The 19348-nt window shown below is 40.0% G+C and overlaps 2 protein-coding genes across 3 annotated transcripts; one reads left to right on the top strand and one right to left on the bottom strand.

Annotated features, from left to right (window-relative positions):
• Positions 1-66: 66 nt before the first annotated feature.
• On the bottom strand, positions 67-7430 carry troap (trophinin associated protein). Its single transcript, XM_069140812.1, has 14 exons — positions 7309-7430; positions 6779-6886; positions 5893-6130; positions 5325-5802; positions 4805-4917; positions 4595-4646; positions 3259-3404; positions 3075-3123; positions 2891-2973; positions 2718-2801; positions 1745-1855; positions 1304-1634; positions 1021-1223; positions 67-795 (listed from the first exon to the last, which is right to left on the bottom strand). The coding sequence occupies exons 2-14, from the start codon at positions 6838-6840 to the stop codon at positions 721-723; spliced, it is 2025 nt and encodes a 674-aa protein (XP_068996913.1). The 5' UTR covers positions 6841-6886; positions 7309-7430; the 3' UTR covers positions 67-720.
• Positions 7431-8547: 1117 nt separating this feature from the next.
• On the top strand, positions 8548-17479 carry LOC138193254 (differentially expressed in FDCP 6 homolog). 2 transcript variants are annotated; one of them, XM_069141170.1, is made up of 12 exons: positions 8548-8775; positions 10544-10684; positions 10790-10975; positions 11931-12158; positions 12282-12428; positions 13609-13671; positions 13792-13900; positions 13992-14290; positions 14389-14555; positions 14850-15048; positions 16074-16164; positions 16646-17479. In XM_069141170.1, exons 1-12 carry the CDS (start codon positions 8680-8682, stop codon positions 16840-16842), a joined length of 1923 nt encoding a protein of 640 aa, XP_068997271.1. In that variant the 5' UTR covers positions 8548-8679; the 3' UTR covers positions 16843-17479. The 2 variants fall into 2 exon arrangements, with proteins under 2 accessions (XP_068997271.1, XP_068997272.1); XM_069141171.1 differs by lacking the exon at positions 13609-13671.
• Positions 17480-19348: the final 1869 nt, after the last annotated feature.

Here is a 19348-nt window from a genome sequence, read left to right as displayed (position 1 = left end):
CCTGAAACGTCACAACTTGAATGCTTTCCATGTGATTAGATTTCTTTTGAAGGAACGGTTTGTTACACAACATGAGCTCTTTCTGGTCTTAGGGAACTTGTTTGCCATTTAATAGCCCAGAAGAAGTCCATCATTAGGACAAAACAAAAACAAGCATAACGTATGTAAAATATAATAATATTGTTTATCCCTACCTGTGTTAAACACAATTATATTTCAAAATCCACAGCCTCAGTTTGTAACTTGTGCTTTCTGCAATAAAATTCCTGTTTTGACTTTTCGAAAATTTATTTTCAGAAGGCACAAACAAAGCACAGTTGTTTGAAACAAGTGACCGGACATTTATGTGTTAAATTGGAAGAGTGCCACAGCTAAAGATCCTGAGAGAAAAATCCTTCATTGGCCAACAGTAACATGTATACATTTATTATAAACACTGTACATGGCAGACAGAGTAACAACCTTCTAATTCAAATGTTTACTATAAATACTGAACTTTTCCATTATATTTCCAACTTTGGACTAAACTTTGTTTCTAATCTACATTATTGACAACGTGACACAAGTGTCCGCAGTGTTAAAATGATGCACCATTTACATAAAACCTTTATTTTTTTTTTTGAGGAAGCATCTTGTGAATCGACAGTGTCAGACCAACATTTTCTCATCAGTACACTGGGGTTTGTTTTTCACAGAAAAAAAACATACTCGTAGTGCAAATCATTTCTCTTCTAGTGGAGAGCAGTGCAGAGAAGACAGACCAGACGAGAGGTCGAAGCCAATTGGAACAAATTTCTGGAAATCAAAATGAAGATAAATATTTGTATTAGGGTGAGTATGTGTACAGAGAAAATACAAGTTTATGTGCTGATGTTTTAAAGTTCCCTGCACAGGAATTTTACATAAGACTAAAACACAAGACTTTTTCTGTTGATCAGAAAAGAGTCACATTAAATCCAAAATGATTTAATGTTGACAAAACAGGAAAAGATTTCACCACCATCAGCGTTGTGTACTCACAGTGGACTCTTCGAAGTGCAAGATGGAGGCCAGCGGGTTTCCACAGCGAGGCCGTGGGGGCAGAAACCCGGGAGGAGCTGGGACACACACTGACATGTAGGTGGACACCTCCTCGTCCAGACGCAGCTCCTCCAGTGGAGGAAGACGCTTACACAGCATCGCCACCGCAGGACTCAGAGAACGCGTGTTCTGAACAATGAGGTCTGCAACGGAGAGAAATACACTTTTAAAAATATGACAATCACTATTACTTATTACGGGAAGTGTCAGAGGTCAGTGTTACCTCTGTGCAGATGCTGAACAGAAGAGTTGATCTGGCGGGACGGTTCTGATTCAGTTGGTCCTTCATCATGAGCTAGCAGCACCTTCCTCTGTGCTGATGAAGCTGGACCATCCTGATGATGCTGCTCTGAGCTCCCCTGCTTCTTGAAATGTTGAGCTCTGAACAGCTTTTTGCCAGTTGAGAAAAAAATGACAGACTCTCTGTGCGGTGCTTGTAAGAATATCTGTCCTCCCATTGACTTCAGCTCTTCCTCTTCATCGTCATCATCATCATCGTCGTCGTCGTTGGTCCGGCTCGTCTCTTCTACCTTTTCTTCACAGTGAGGTTTAGTCTAGAGAAACAAAATGACATCGTGACTTTAAAGAGCATTTGAAATTAATAAGAAGAACTTAATTCAATGTGAACCTCTGTTTTTCTTTTTTGTTGGATTTCACTTCTTACAGCTGCGGTCTGAACAGGGAGCTGCTCTGCTTGTGTCTCCGTATCTTTGTCTGTCCCATTCAAGTTCTGCCCATCCTCTTGATCATCAAACAATCTCTGGACCACTTCCTGCTAACAAACAACAAAGTCATATGAACTGTAATTCAGAGAGCAGTGTGTTTATTTCTGGTAAAAACATACATATGCTTTTAGACTTATGCTTTTTGTTCTGGAGTGCATTTTGCTGTTGTTATTCTATATTAAATCATGCCTGTATTTGTACAAACTCTATTATTTTGTCTCTACAAAGTCAAATTATTTTAGAACTTCTAAGAAGGCATTACGTTTTGACAGGCTGATTATATGGAGTTGAGAAATCCAAGGTTTGCAGACCAAGACATTGTGCCTGTGCATCACAATAAAAGCTCCTAAATCAAACACATCCTTTGGCCTGTTGTCATTCTAGTCTGCTACAGCTACTGATTGGAATTTGTCACAAAAAAAAAAAAAAAAAAAAAAAAAAAAAAACTGGATAAATTTATAGCCATTTTGCCTTGTGGATATTTTTAAAGATAATTTTACTTCTGTTATATTAATTAGTTATTCTCCTCTGTCTTGTTTGGCTTGTTATCTCTTTGTTTTGTTCCGTCCCCCTCCCGAATCCCACAAGAGTCTTCGGACACTTGACATGCTGTCATTGTAATTAAGAATTGGTCAAAAATCAAATAAATAATAAGTATATGTTTTTACCTCCTCCCACTGGGAGTCGGTTAAACACTGCAGCAAAACCTTAACATTACCACCAAATAAGATATGCTGCTTTTAAATGTTGCTGGTTATAATGCCCCTCTTTAAAACTTTGTGTAATTAAAGACTCTCAAAAAACTGTTTTTTTCTTTTCATACAACACAATATTTCTGTAAGGCATTTTGCATCATATTTTTGTGAAAGCTCTTACACACTTGATAAAAATGACATGATTTTCGTCTCTCACCTCCTGGTGTGGCTGAAGGTTGCTTTTGCAGCTCTTGAGTCCGGGAGTACAGTACGGTGACTGTTGTGTTGACAGATGCCATTTCTGAAAACAGCAGCATCATGAGATAAAGCCGATGACTGTACAATGTGCCACATGGACAGAATGTGAACATACAGTACATGTATACTGACCATAGAAGACATGGGCTTATGTCTGGTGTCGCGGACTCTCTGTGGAGTCCATGTCTTCAGCGGAGTCTCTTTGAGAGCTACTACTGAGGAGAATAAAAGCCGCGTCTCATCAGGATAAAAGAACAAACAGATAAGGATGCATTACGTTTTATAAGATAACGAGAACGATGATACTGCATCTGACCTGCTGGTGCGCCTGCAGCCTGATTTTTTCTGACCGGCACTCTCAGAACCTAAAGGAAGCAACGCAGTAAACAAAACTGTTATTGTGTTTCAAAAGCGGCGTAGTAGTCTGGAAGAAAAAAAAAAAAAAGGGCTAAAATTATAACAAGAAGGAGGAGGAGGAAAAACATTTAATGTGCTCATACTGTGTAGATTGAAGTGCCTCTGCCTGTTGGACAAACTGAGTTTCGAGGTGTGGCACCGACGACTCCTTCAGCTTTCACCCCCTCGTTCTGGAGGATAGTTTGCAGTGCAGCAGGGTCCGGGGAGAACTGCACCGACTTCACTGATCCTGTGAAAGAGACACATTCAACTGACATGAACAGGGCAGAATCAATTTACACTGCATCATTTATTATCCAACTTCAAAGTAAAATTGAAAACTATTCACTAAAACAAATTGACTCTTTTCAGAATCATGTAATTGTAAATGATCATTTTTGGGTTTTAACTGGCAATTCCACTAAATAAGACTTTTGGAAACTACTGTCGACCGTGTTGAAGCAAAAATGATTCAAGAAATAATTCTACATTTTGGGGAAACAATTTTGATCGATTGCTCTCATGTCTATGCAGACACGTGTGCACGTACAAAAACCTACGAGCAAGTGGACTGAAAGAATGGTGTGATAGGGGAGAGTGTCTGACCAATTGTGGTGGTCCGCCCGTGCCAAAAATGCCAGGGCCAATTTATTGTCTCAGTCCAGCCCTGAGTAAATGTAAAGTGACAGCTGGCACTCAGTTAACCTGGATTAAAGACACGTTTCAGAAATGAGGAAACAGGGATAGATCCAGAAAACTGTCTCTGTCCAAAGGTGACCACATCAGCCTGCCAGCATCTCTAAAGCTCATTGATTCATGTGTTGTATCTTGTTTGTTTAATCAAAAACCAAAGAATAAAAAAACACATGGTTTTATAGGCCAGAAAGTCACCAGAGAAAACTCTGGAAAGTTTCAGCATCCTGCCAAAAGATAGTCTGGCACAGAAGTACCATAATATATAAATTGAGTTTTCCATTCCTCGTTGGATAATTAGGAAGCTCGAGGTGCCAAAAATACTGTGAAAGTGCCAAAATGCTCAGTTCACAGAGAAATGTACACAGCTCCTATTTGCCAGCTCACACTTCTGCAACTTTTCCTGCAACAATCTAAAACAGTTTTCATTGTGAATCTTTGGTCTGAAGTGGGGCTTAAAGACACAGACACAAACAGACCATTCTTGGTGGAGCTCAGAGAATCTTAAGAGAGAAGATTGAAAAATATAGAGATGGTTTTTGGTACTTAAAACCACAAAAATATCTTATGGCTATCTAAACTGCAGAAAAAACACAGGAAAAATTTAAAATATGGGACCTTTCCATGTAACAAGACATCAAGCTTCACAATTAGACTCCCACATAATGATTATGAAACTACTTCTACTGGAATCACATATTGCATATACTGTAAAAGGACACATTATGTTCTCAGTCTCATGCTGACCAGAAGTGGGTCCAGCCTTTTGTTGACTCTTCATGACAGACACTCGCTGGGGCTGCAAACACATTAAAAAAAAAAATGTATAACATTAAAATTGTTATCCATGAAAGACACCAGTCAGGTAAAAATAAACATCAAAAACCAACTTCGGCCTATCAGTAAGTGTAGGGATTAAAAAAGGCACAGTCAAAAGAGGCACTATTAAAAACTCACCAGATAGTTGTATGCTTTGGACTGTCGAGTTGCAGATGCCAGACCTGAGACAATCACTCCCTCGTTCTGGAGGATACTGAGCAAAGCCTTGTGGTCGGCCTGGAACTTCTCCCCTTTGTCGGAAACATATTAGAAATCAACCCAAGAAACACTGTGGACTTCTACTCACAAGGACAAATACAGTACCCGAGTCATGTAGTCAACAAAGTCATAGCAAGGAAAATAAACCAGGCAGTCAAGAATCTGTTCCAACTATTTAAATAATAATAAGCTACGACTGTCGTAGAGCTCATCCATCTTCAATGATTGTAAGTGTCAAGATTAGACAAAGTCAAGCTACTACAGCTAAAAAAAAAAAAAAAAAAAGGCTAAGCAGACAAACACATTTTAATTACTGTGTGCTCAATTTACCACTTATTATAAACAAATGGATGCAGAGGTATCAAATTTAATCTGCAAGGTGCGATTGATTGTGAGCAAAATATAAATGGAGGTGTACAAATCAACCACACACACATACCAGTCAAACCTTTTATAGGATTACCCTGCGTGGTCAGGTTCGTGGTCTGGGAACCATGGGATATCTTGGAAGGATCTTTGAGACTGAGCGGATTTTTGTTATCCAAACAGACCTCTGCACTAAGAGCAGTATTGTGATGCTTCAAGCTGATGGATGACAGAGGATTGGACAAAGGTGCTGAAGTCTTAAATGTGCTGAATGTCCCAGACTGTCCTGACAGGTTCGATGCTTTTTCTTTTGTCTTTCCATGAGACTTCCCCAAACTTTTGCTCGAGTCCCCACCGATGTTTGAAACCGCTGGATGTTTAGAGGGCTTTCCATTGCATACGTTGTTTTCAGGTTGGATAGCCCGAGTGCCAGTTCTCGATTGGGCAACGGTTAGTGGCTGTTGATTTTCTGTGACCGCTCGTGTGCTTTTCGGCTGAGACAGGTTGAAAGGTACAGGTCGAGTGCAAGGCTTTTTCTTCCTAGCTTTTCCCTACAGAAAAACGACAAAGTATTAGGGACAAAAGAATAATCAAATTAAATAAAAACATTTAAATATGCAGGATGTGAAGGCAGCACTTACAGCCAGAGGTTTCTCCTCCCACTTGCAGTGGGACTGACTGAAGTCGCAGGGCGTCTGAAGACGAAGGGACTTTATTGGCACTGGAAGTCTGCTTACGCCTGGTCGTACAGTTGCTTTCCTACCAATTTCTAAGCTTCCTGGATGTTTGTTCTCACTGTCTTTGCTGGAAGTGTGGGGTGCAGGCTGGAGTTTGGAGGGCTTTTTGTCCACGTGCTTTTTATTTTGTTCATTCTTCATTCTGTGAGGAGAAAACCGATCAGTTGCGAGATAATAAATGCAAACATAGGTGAGTATTCTTTTTTTTATACAAGTGCTGATATGATACCTGAGATTTAGTAAGAATACTGAGAATTCACTTGTTAAACTTGAGATGTTGTCTAAACAATATAAGCCATATAAAAACTCTCTTTGTTCAGAGCATATTGTACATCGCTCTATACTACACACTTGTGGTCAAACTACAAAAAAAAGCTTACACAGACTTTATGCAACTTGCAATTATGTCATAAGAGTATTACTTTAGAGATCTAGATGGTGTAATAAAAGTCATATATTTGTGGCAACAGGAGTCAACACTTCACAGCCTGTGCAAAGACATCTCTTGTCTAAATGCATTTGTCAGCTTAAGGACTCTGAAAATGAAAGTATCTTGGTTAAATCACACGTACAATTTAGTACAACACGATACCTATCTCAGCTGTAGAGACTCTGGTACAGCTGTCTTTTAGTGGGATACTAATATTATATCTTTTTTTTATTCTATGTGATGTTTTTGTCTTTTATCTGAACACAGAGTCTGTGAAAACGCTTTGAATTTAACAAATACAAGGAGAAAATAAAGAAAAGAAAAGTGTCTCGTGCTTTATAAAAAAAAAAAATACCTTACCTCAGACAGTCACTGCGGATTTTGTTCCGACTTTGCTGACCCAGGACTGGAGAGGAATCCATGCTGATGACCAGAGGAGGAAAAGAGTGGTGAAGACCTGATGAACAACTGCAGGAGCAAGAGATGACAAAAACAAATGAGTTGAGCAGTTGAGCACGAAACGCTATTCAGGCCTGTAACAGAGTAGATGGACACAGTGCGTAAAGCATTGAAAGAAACAAGCAAACGCATCAGAATTTAACGACTGCTGCAAAGTTAAAGACAACTTTAAACCTCCCTGCAGCCAAACACCAGCACCAACTCAACGTAAATAATAATAATAAAAAAAGGAATAACCAGGTACAAAGCAATTCAATTCCTTTGTCTTATGATAAGAGCATATACTTGATTGTAACTGAACATTCAGCACGGCATAAACCAACAGGTCGACTACCAGACATCAGCAAGAAAAGTTCGCCTTGAGCCGAGCAGACGGGGCTGAGTTTAAAGTAGCACATGCTACGAACCATAATGTGGTATACTTTACTAACTTTCAAATAACAAAAGTGCCTCTGTTGCTTCCTTCTGGGCATCCAGTGAAGTATTTCTGATAGAAATAATTCCAAATGTTTTGGTTTCACGGACGCTTTGTTGTGATTTAAAGCTCCCCGGACCGGTCCTTTCACACTACTATGCTGTCAACTTCCTGGACCTGCAATCGTTTGTAAAAAAACGCGGTTCCTTATTGGCCGCGATAAGAAGTTGTGTCAACCAATGACTGCCTCTCCTTTGGTCATGACAATGTCGTCGACCAATGAGCGACGGATTTTCATAAACAGCTCCATGGTAACGACGCGAAAGTTGTTTAACCACGTGACTATTTTTTTTTTTTTGTTGTTGCCGCGCACCCCCCCCTCCTCCTTTATATACAGTCTATGCCTCCTAACCAAGTAGAGAAATAACTTTATTGTTTCAATAGATAGATAGATAGATAGATAGATAGATAGATAGATAGATAGATAGATCCGGTCAAAGGGCTTTATTGTAAAAAATACAAAAATACTGTGGTTCTATGGTATCTGGTATCTCAGACCTCTAAATTTATGTTGCCCAGCCACAAGATTAAAATGCTGATTTCACCTTCATACAATTGTAAAAATGATTCAGTAAAACTACCATAATATAATATAATGACATAAAACTGAATCAGATTTATTGGCCAACTGTATCAACAAGGAATTTGAATCCAGCAGTTTGTTACTCTGACATACAGACAGAATAAAGACATGTACATATTAAATACAGAAAGTATACAATATACAAGCAATATACAGATTATATAAAAATGCACAGAGTAAAACATACAATACACATAAAGTGCAGGTGTTTGTGACATGCAAACAACAGTAATGAGCAGCGCATATGGAAATTAGATAGTGATATATGACAATCTTCTTTTTACAATACTTGTGGAAGTGACGCACTGTGTAATAGCTAGGCCTATCTAAAGAAATAACATGGCATAGCAGATGTACTGGTGGGACTGTGATAATAAATGTAATCATAATTAAAATAATTAAGAAGGGAGATTCGGAGTACTAAAATAGTAAGTACCGAGGATTTCTGTTTGTAATCGAGTATTTTTATATCGTGTTTTCTTTTCTACTTCTACTTTACAAGGATCTGAATATTTCTACAGTGGAAAGGAGGATCGGAACATGAAGTAAACAATCACGCCCTCCCTCCCTTCAGTGACCGTGGACATCCAGCAGGGGTCGCTGCCAGCAGAATGGAAGTGTCTGACAGCAGCAACGCGGCGTCGGTGTCTGCCGCCTGCCTGTCACCCAGGGGCCCCGTGTCAACAGCAGAGGGAAGAAGAAGAGACGTAGAGGAGGAAACCAGCAAACAGCGCTGCTGCAGACATGGACCTGCGGTCTGAGCTGCTCAAGTCCATCTGGTACGGTTTCACAGCCCTGGATCTGGAGAAGAGCGGGAAGGTGTCCAAGTCTCAGCTCAAGGTGAGTGGGTGGGGGGGTCTTCTACCTGGTAGATGGGACCAGAGCAAACGTTTATGTGTATGAGGATTGGCTCACTTTGTACTGTGCTCCCTCATTTCCTACCTTAGGTCATAAACTTATCACGCTGGCTCACTGCGAAGAAAGATGAAAATATTCGAAATTCTCGGCAAACTTTGTCACAAATTCTTTGTTATTTACTCACTTTTAACTTTCCCTCCGTGCTTCAGGAAATAAGGGTGTAGCTACACACGATCTCATATTACTTATCATCATCATCAATATTTCCTGTGTGAATCTCTTTCTTTTCTATCACACACTGTCCAACAAGGAAGAAATGTGTTCCCTATGTTTTGAGTAAAAATGCTTTCTGTGCTAAAAGAGGGCACAATATGCACCTCTGTCTGCCAGGAGCACGAGAGTAACAGTTTGCTCTCAGTCTGTATATGAATGGATGCCCTCATCTCCAAGCTGTGCTCACTCTGGGCCTCGAGCTTGTAGTGCAAAGGGTCCTCTGGCACTGGACCGGCCCAGAGACCAGCCTGCTGAATGGAGTGTGTTCACAACTTGAGCCCATGCACATCAAAAGGACATTGTTACAGTGAAAGCAGGGACAAAGTGGAAACATGTTGGAGACAGTTGTCTGTTGCTTCAGGGCTTCAACGAATCCACTGTATTTCTGTTGATGTCACTGTTATGTCACTCGGTCTTGGTGCTTACTCAAGAACTCCATTTCCAGCCACCTCCACGTTCCTGATGGGCTGCGTGGTGTTGCCGGATCAGGGCAAGTCAGCCTCATGACAAGGCTTATCCCCCTCATGCGTGCAGCCTGTGTACAGGCACCATGTTCTTTAGATAGGCAAACAGTTTGCATGCTGTTGCCTCAAAACTGACAGATGTTGTAGAGCACTGGAGGCTGGAGACAGGATGTGGTTATGGCTCAACGTACAGCGAGACCGGTTGTCTGATAACATGTATCAGATATCTCAAGATGTTGCACGGTCTCATCTGAAGAAACAAAATAAGCAGGAAAAGTATTAAATAAAACTCCTTCTGACACATTAGTAGTAATAGTACTCCGAAAACTTAAAAAAAAAAAAAAATGATTTCACAGTTTTTTTTCCTTTCATCAATTATATTTTTATTACATTATTTTTTTTTTATTTTTTTTTATTTTTTTTTTTTATCAATTTATGCACGTTTCAATAGCATGTCTTTCTAAACTTTTGAGGATAAGTCTTACAGTTTTGACTGATTCCCTCTTCCCTCTCCCTTAGAGACGCACTAACTGGTAGAAAAGGCGCTATAAATGTGAAAGTTGATCAATGGATTGCCTTTCACTTTGACCAAACAAAATTCTTTGGAAGTTTGCAGCTGTAAAGTTTTGCCAAGTCATTATTTCCTTGAAAACCTACATTTTCTCGCTGACTCTTTTTCAAGTAGTCATACTAATGTAATGTATGTGCAAAGACAATTAATATTTTTAGAAACAAACACTGCAGCAGAAATTCAAAACCTCTGTTCCCTAGAGGTCTAGATTAGAGTTGTGGTTTCACAGTTTTGGTCTTGATTCTCTGAAAAGCAGAAAAGAGTTTTATACATTAAACAAACTCAACCGTCCTCATCATTGTCAGCATGTAATTTAGATTTGGCAGTAGTCATGCCAATAAAGCTTTTTGTGGATTTAGCTCTGCATCTTGCTGCTCCAGTGTTTTAACTTCTTTTTAAATATTAAAATTGTATTATCTGTCCTTCACATTGTGATTTTCAGGTGTTGTCTCACAACCTGTGCACAGTCTTGTGTATCCCACATGACCCAGTTGCTTTGGAGGAGCATTTCAGGGATGACGATGATGGTCCAGTTTCCAGTCAGGGTTATATGCCTTACCTCAACAAATATATCCTGGATAAGGTGATGACAACACATATACACTCATTTTGTTTTAGCATATTGTAAGTGTAATGTAGTCAAGGACTCTGTCAAGACTTTTTAATCCCTGCATTTCTGTTGTTGTAGGTTGTGGAGGACTCCTTTAACAAGGAACACGTAGACGAGCTCTGTTGGACTCTGACGGCAAAGAAAAACTATCAGCCAGACAGAAGCAGCAGCACGCTTCTGCCAGAGAAAGATGCTTTTCGACTGTGGTGCCTTTTTAATTTTCTCTCTGAAGACAAGTACCCTTTGGTTATGGTTCCTGACGAGGTGGGTTCAACCCGAATAATGTTTGATTCACTCGTAACAATGCCCATTACCAAACAGGTACTTTGAAAATATGGAATAACTTTACCTGGAATAGGGTGTATGTTTTGAAACATGAGCGGTGTGAAAAAGCACATTATATTGACCTAAATAAAAACAATCTTTAAGTCATATGATCGTGTGTGTGCGTGATGACGGACACTTTCCTCTAAATTTAGCCACACAGATATTTCAAATTATTGTGTTTTGTTATACAGTATAATTCTGTAACTGCAATCTGTAATCTTTGGCCTAAAAATGGAGCTGGATCTTGTACAACCACAAAGTACTCTGGCTGAAACCTTGTTTCTTGCCATCATGGAACACGTTGCTCTTTTCATGCTGCAGTGTGGGCTTGTTTCTCACTTGCAAACCCTCATTTTGGTTTCCTGTTGAGTACTGTGTCACAGCAGCTGCCAAGAGAAAGCCCCACATTTCAAGGGCAGAGCAGTTTCTATCATGCCGAGTTTAAGAAAACCTTATATAGTTTTATTTTGGTATGTCTGTTCACACTGTAACCACTTTAAAAACAATCTGTTGGTTAATGAATACTACAGTGTTGTAAACAGTGTTACCATAGTGGGTTTGATTATGAAACAACATAATTTAAGCAACTTTTATTTGAAAGACAGTGTTGGCAGATGTGATTTTAAGGTTGTGTTCTAAGAGGAAAACCTAAAAAACTACATAATAAAATGCACAATAAAGTCTGAATATTGTGAATGTTGTGCATTGAAGCAAAAACTATTCTTCAGTCAAAAAAAAAAATCCAAGTTAAATTTAGTTAAAAATATTCTAAAAAGTTCCCAAAAAGGCATTTGAAGTCAATTAATAGCTTAAGTCACAGCATACTTGAGTAAAATGCAGGAAACACAGACGGTTCAAATGAATAATCAGTTCACACTCTTTTCCTCTGCAGGTGGAGTACCTCCTCAAGAAGATATGTATGGCCATGAGCATTGAGTTCAACTGTGTTGAATTAGAGGACTTCTTCTCCCAGGACTCAGTGCGGCAGAGCGGCATTACTGTTTGGATTTTTCTGGAGATGATGAACTCTGGAAAGATAAGCAGAGGAATTGATAAGAGCATTATCAGCATGGCGATAGAGGAAGCGTACAGGGAGATTGTTGGTGATGTCCTCAAAGAGGTAGGACACTCGTCTGCCAACAGAAAGCTGCATTCTGGCTCCTGATATACTCCGCTTTGTGTCAGTGACAGTGTGTGTGTGTGTGTGTGTGTGTGTGTGGTGTGTATGTTTGGCTGCATACAGGGTTATATGTGGAAAAAAGGCCAGCTGAGGAGAAACTGGAAGGAGCGCTGGTTCACCTTGAGGCCCAGTAACTTGTCCTACTACACCACGGAGGACCGCAAGGACTGTCAAGGAAACATTGCTCTGGATGGGAACTGCTGTGTGGAGGTAAGCAGCTGGATCGTCTTTCGAAGGTCTTTTCGCTTGAAGGAACTTCGTGCTCTTAATAACAAATTCTTTGCAGGTTACCTGTGACTTATTTGCTTTCTTTTGCCGAGTCAAAACATCTTTCTTTATACCAGCGGTACTCAACCTAGGGTGGGGACTCCCCCAGGGTGCCGCAAGATGATGATGAAAGGGTCACAGAATGGCTAACAAATATTTTTTTCTTTATGGCTTCATTTCTTTTTCTTTCTTTTTTTTGTGAATTACTAGAATATATTACACCTACATGGCTAAAAACAGACGTTATTGTCATGGTTCAGCAGGGCTGCACATGTTATCTCTCTTCTTATTTCAAAGCAACACCCTCCTAAATGTTGTTATGATGTATACTGTGTCCTTCACTTGACAATAGAAAACCTGTAACACCCTCCCAAGTAATCAATCACAATTCAGTTGGTACAATTTCTTCAGACATTAATGTCATGTTGATGGAAGGAAAAAAGATGATTTAAATCTAAACCCTAGCCAAAGTCAGTCTTTTTTAACAACTAGCTCTCACTCTTTCTTCTGATACATTTCATTTTTTTGCACATTTGACTGTTTATAGTTGTTCTGCAGTCTTTTAAGATGCAGAATATGTTAAGGCGAGAGCTGCTATAAAATAACGACAAATGGCGTGACACTACACACAGTCACCCTCTCTCTGAAAATATTTAAACTCTCCAAAAAAGACAAACCCACCCCCCTTTCTAACCATCACCTCCCCCCCAGTGATTTTCGCTGATTCCCCAAGAATATGTTGCTTCATATTTAGGTATCATAACCTAAAATATAGGGAACTATCAAGATTACCAAAAGCACAATAGTCTCAGTCTAAAAGTGGCCTAAATTGTTTCACATTCACAACCAGATTTCCTCACAAATCTCACAGAGCTCAAGTAAACTGGACCGATTAGTCTGCCAGCCTCACTCACTCATTAATGACCCGTTCTGAATGTGAAGCCTGTACCAGTAGCCTGTGGTGGCTCTTTATGTGAACACAGACTCAATTAGTATCAATCAACGCAACACAGTGTAACATCGAGTCTTGTCTGACGTCTGGTCAGGTTCAGCACTGCACACTACACCTTGTGTTTCTCCTGAAGGAAACAAGCAATCATTCTAAAATCATGCTTTATTATAGGAAGTAGACGATGATCAAATATTGTTTGGTCGTTCAAAATGGATCAAAAACCTCCTTTTCCCTGTGAGTTCACTGTTTATTTTTTCCTCCTCATCACTGCATATTTAAGTAAAGGTCACAAATAAGAAAGAGAAAAACAAATGCAGCTGATTTTTATACAATTTGTGTTCTCTGTTTGAACAGGTGCTGCCAGACCGAGATGGGAAGAGGTGCATGTTTTGTCTTAAAACTCTCTCCAAGACATATGAAATGAGTGCCTCGGACAACAAACAGAGACAGGAGTGGACTACAGGTCAGAGGAGACCCACATTAGCTGATGCTGATCACTGATGAGTCATGAGTCAACCTTAATTCAAAGACATTACACATCATTTCCTTCACAGCCATCCAAACAGCTATCCGGCTGCATGTGGAGAGCAAAAAGTCCCTCCACAAAGATCTGAAGATGAAGCGACGGGAACAGCGGGAGCAGCGGGAGAAAAGACAGCAGGCCAAGGAGGAGGAACTGCAGAGGCTGCTGGCCTTGCAGGAGGAACGGGAGCGTAAGCTGGCAGAGCTGGAGCTCCTGAAGGAGGCGCAGAAGCAGGCTCAGGCCCTCTTGGAGCAGGACGAGCAGAGGAGGCGCCAGCAGCACGAACAGCTGCAGCGCACTCTGGAGGTGCAGCTTCGTGAGGCTGAGGAGGTTAGTGTGGAAGGTTACAAAGAAAAAAAAATTCAATTTAAAAGAGCAGAAAGATGCATGTGTTCATCCCTTGTGCTGCTTTTTGTGGGGTTTTTTAGGCCCGGGTCAGTATGCAGGCAGAGATGGCTCTGAAAGAAGAGGAAGCAGAGAGGCAGAGGAAGAGGATTCAGGAGCTGGAGGAGATGCAGAAGCGTTTGGAGGAGGCGCTGCAGCAAGAGATTAAAGCCAGGCGGGATGAGGAGGCCTTCCGCTACGCTCAGGCAGGGTAAATGTGGTACATGCAGACATCCAGATGTGCAACATCACAGTACACTTAGCTGTGAGCAGGGGGATGATTTTGTGTGCAGACAGAACTGCTGAAATTAGTTTATGTTGCGTTATGTTCTTGAGGAAGTTGAGCTGAACAGAGGAAGTTGATAAACGCTGCCTTCACTAGATGGATGTGTTCCTGTGCTCTCTCACCTAACTCAAGTTCCAATTTTCTGATGGATTGATTACAGCAAACACCTCGCTGGAGGCCCTATGTGTCTGATGTTCGTGTTATCTCTGTTGTGCTCAGGTTACTGGCCGAGGAAGAGGAGAAAATGAAGGCCCTGATGTCCCTGCAGGAAGAACAGGAGGAGTACATCCTGAAGACACAGAGGGAGAAGCAGGAGCTGAAACAAGAAATGGAGGCAAAATCTCGATCCCTGGATGAGGCGCAGAGGCAGCTGGAGGAGGTCCGCGCCAACCGGCACCGGGTTGACCAGGATGTAGTGGTGGGTAGAAAAAACACGGACAATTTGTTGATAGGACCATACAGCTGAAACAAAATGTTATAGTGAAGCTTATTCCACAATCAGATACATATGTCAGAACTACAGACCAACATGGAAGAGAGAGAGACTTTATTAAGATGATGTAGTCTCAAATGCCAAACATTACATAAAGCTCTCTTTAGGTAGAAATTTAGGCCTCTTGCTATTTTCGGTTTATTTTACATTATGTGAAAAAAATCACTATATGTTGGCATTGATGAGACCAGAGAGAGATGCTGGGCTGTCAGCAGGTCCGCTCCAGCCAGTCATTTTTTGAATTTCTTTTATCATTCAAGTTGCCGATTGTTTTTCTGTTTTTCGGGCTCCCCTTAAAACTCATGTTCGGGCTCTCCTGTAATTCAAATGCTGATTCACATGTAGTTGCTGCAAGATGCATCCTACAACACCAACTTTCATGAAACAACACAGTCAGTTATGGTCATTTGAAAGCAGAACAAGTTATAAACAAGTTCAAAATAACAGTCTGACTTGTTCTCTTGTGCCCAAACTCCTTTTTTTTTCTTTTTTTTTGTCTAGGGCTGCTCTGTCCTTTTAAGTGTTTAATGTGGTTAATTTGATGAATTTTATACTTTTTATCACAAGTACTAAGTGAGATAATCTGGCCAAAAGAGAGCCAGTACTGCACATCCCTCTATTATAACTGTATGCTTCTTTCTTTGATGTCACACAGATTTATATTGTCAGTACGAAAAGTTGTATTATTTCTAATATATGCACAAATTAATTGTCAGTGGTTGTAATGCTAATAGTAGTTCATTTCTTTGTTTCCGTGTCGCAAAAACTAAAATCACCAAAAAAGGCAGCAATTTTAAAATATTCAAACAATTGTGTTGATGTTTCGGGTTCGTTTTTTTCTGCAGAGGCTTTTTGTCCTTAATAATTCATCAGAGTGTTTATTTCTAAGTCGTTTTTCTAAGTAGTTGGTGCTCGTAGCATTTTAACGAGTTGCTCTTCTTGTTTAACAGGCCGCTCAGAGGAAACTTCGCCAGGCGAGCACCAATGTCAAACACTGGAACGTCCAGATGAACAGACTGATGCGACCAATCGGACCAGGCGGTATGTTGTCCTGTCTGCATGACCAGATGGTGCATTATGAGACATGATAAATGTGTAATTAGCTTCATTTTTAAGTTTAATTCAGGGTTTCCTGCCAACAGAGGTGGTATGAGCTGTTTCACCAGGTCGTAAAACTTAATACTATGTTTCAGAGACGATGTAAGGGCAGGTGTCTACAAATAATGGCTCTTACTGTTGTATTCCTGTTCATCAACATATGAATGATCGCCACAGAAACGATTGAGGGTCACTTAGTGTGAAAGAGAGAAGTAAAGACGACTGTGCAACACTTTTTCTAGAATGTTCCACAGATTTTTCTCACTCGGGAGAAAAAATAGATGGTAATAGTATTTCATACCTGATATACTTGCTGAAATGTAATTCTTTATTTAATAACTGGCAAATTTCTTCCTTTCTAAAGGTGCTATATTACAGACCTAAATCTGATTCAGTTTTACTGCTTTGTTTTTCATGTTCGTAGAGAAGAGACCATCGTTGGGAAGCTCTTTCTCCTCCTTCCAGATCCCGACACAGAGGGACCCGGGGCTGCGCCTCAGAGTGAGATCAGGGTCGGAGGATCAAGATGAGGAGAGCAAAGAAAATGTTGAGAACAGAGCTGGGTGTGATTTAGAGAAACGTCACTCCCATGCCTCTAACGGAGACATGGACATCCCCTGAAAACATCGAGAGGCGACCTGCCGTCTCCAGTCATTCTATGAGTTTTTCTGATGGGAAGGATAAGAGATAACTATCTAATGTGTGAAAGCAGTGGGACATCCACGCCTAAAACTGAATTTTACAGTACTACCACTTCTATTAAATGTTGAATTTACTGACCTCTTAGTCACAGACAGCAACAGTTAAAAACATTTTAATGAGATTTGTTGCATTCACTGCTCAACAAATGCTTTGACTGCAACCTGCGTGAGCCTGCTCTGAACATGAACGATACCTCAGTGTCGACAACATGAGCTGTAAGAAAGAGCCTGAAACTACAAGGTTAGCTGAGCTATTTAAAGAGGAAAACCTACAAACATAAAGGAAGCTCATTTGTTTAGCCCTGTAATGTAGAAAGACACCAGTGTTTGATTTTTATAAATATGTAGGTTTTTGGATTGTGGGAGATGGCTTGACTTTTTGATGTTGAAAGTTGGTTCAGTGTTAGAGTTTACCACAATTTCACTCCTGATTAACAGGAAAGAGACAGAGAGAGAGAGAAAGGGCGAGAGAGAAAGCAAAAAAAAGCCTCATAGAACTTCCTGTTTCTGATGTCAGTTAACATTATTGTAAATAAAAGAGTGAATTGATGCCGTAACCAGATTTCTTCCCATTTCTTTACCATGTGGAATTATGTGCAATGTCCAACTCAAATAAAAACTGTGAGTTTTACTTTCATAAGAATCTAAATTAACTGATACATGAGACAACGAATAGCTGAAATAACATTCTGCTAACTAAGTAAACCAGTTATAAAACAGACATAAAATACCACACAATGGAAGAAGTAGACAGGCACACTGCTGAATTTGCAAACTGCACATCCGGTTTGGTTTGAATTTGAGTCTACATTATTTGTGACACTAAAATGTGTCATCACTGACTAATTTGACGCCTCTCGCTGATGAAACCTTCAGCTCATTTGAGCGAACAGAGACATCCTCTGACAGATCGCACAAACTGCATGCTGGGTGGATTGTTTTTTGTCATCGACACCTATTTTTAAAGTCCACATACAGTTTTATAGCTTCATCTATCTATCTTTTTGGTCTATTTTTAATTTTACAATCTTTCATATTGATGGGGAAAAAAAAGATTTGTCTCTTCCTCTTGTTTGCATTGTGGCTCTGGAAAGTCTCGTCAAGCAGGCTCCGAAAAGTTTCTTTTGTTTTCTCTCTTATTTGCAAGTGATTCCTTTTTGTTTTACTTTCCGCATCTAATTGACGAGTCCCCTGTGTCCTTATCTTGTGACCTACGACCAACTCTATATTACCATACGAAAGCAGATACAAAGGGAATGGGGGTGACTGTCAACTGTTTGTCACACTGTATAAAAGCTGCCCTACGGAGGAGATCTAAGAGCAATGCTGGACATCTCTCTTTGAGGGTGCATGTATTTATTCCTTCTCTCAAGAATAAATGTCCGATGTGTTTGATTTTGAACCAAGCCTCTGAGTAATTTTTCAAACACATATTAAGCTATTTTCAGAACATTTTAGGTTTACAGTAACAATTAGGCTACATACCATAAATTATGAATAAATAATAAAACATATAATATTAATGTATGTATTAAAAGACTATTTATAGAAAGGACAGAGTGATACTTATTTTCTGTACACATGACACATGCACATAATTTTTGACTTAACAGAAAGGCAGCAGCTGTTAGCAAAAGGATGTACAAGAAAAAAAAAAAAATTCAACAACACAACCCTCCGTAGTTTTAAACTTTCTTTCTTCTTAGTTGGGGTAGTTATATTTTTGATATAGCAGCACTAAATCCATGTGATTATGAATGCAGGGATGAGGCTGTATTAACCTGTTGGTGGAGCTGAGGGGACAAATGAGCTGCTGGATCCCTCAGTACAGTGTATAAATGGCACCCGGTTAGATTAAACAGAATTGAATTTGTAAATATGCACTTTGAAAAAAATACAAGTTTTAAAGTTTTTCTTTAAAGTAAAGAGTTTGGCAAAGTATCTCTTCAATATAGGACCTCAAGATCAGGTAATGAAGCCAAACCATACTTGTTGCTCAAAGGACCTACCTGTGATTTAATGTTGCAGAATTTCCAAATCTCATTAATTAATCTGGTTAGTGTAGTATTCAGATCCTAAACTTATGTCATGGTTTTGGTTTGTGTGCCTATTTTAGGTCTCGTTTGTTGCCTGTACCACTCCCTGTGACTCCCACCTCACCTGCTTCCAGTTCCCCAATCAGCCCCAGCTGCTGTCACTTGACAACCACTCAGGCAGCATACAAATCTCCCTGCAGTCTCTCCCAGTTGCAGCATTGAAAAGTTTTGGACTAAACTTATTCCTTGAGTTTGGACTCTTCGTTTCCACGTGGCCTGGACTTTGTTTGTACCATTTATTTGTAAGTAAAGTTATTTTATTAGTCTAAAATCCTCACGTCTAAGTCGTTTGGTTCCTTCCTTCTGCTCAATTGTGAAGCGCTAATACAG

The sequence above is a fragment of the Embiotoca jacksoni genome, unplaced genomic scaffold (assembly GCF_022577435.1).
Source record: "Embiotoca jacksoni isolate LCO1_2020_lvr unplaced genomic scaffold, fEmbJac1.0.p SCAF_9, whole genome shotgun sequence".
In the NCBI taxonomy this organism is placed as follows: domain Eukaryota; kingdom Metazoa; phylum Chordata; class Actinopteri; family Embiotocidae; genus Embiotoca; species Embiotoca jacksoni.
Note: the sequence above shows the minus strand (reverse complement) of the source record. Positions and strands in the feature narration are given on the sequence as shown.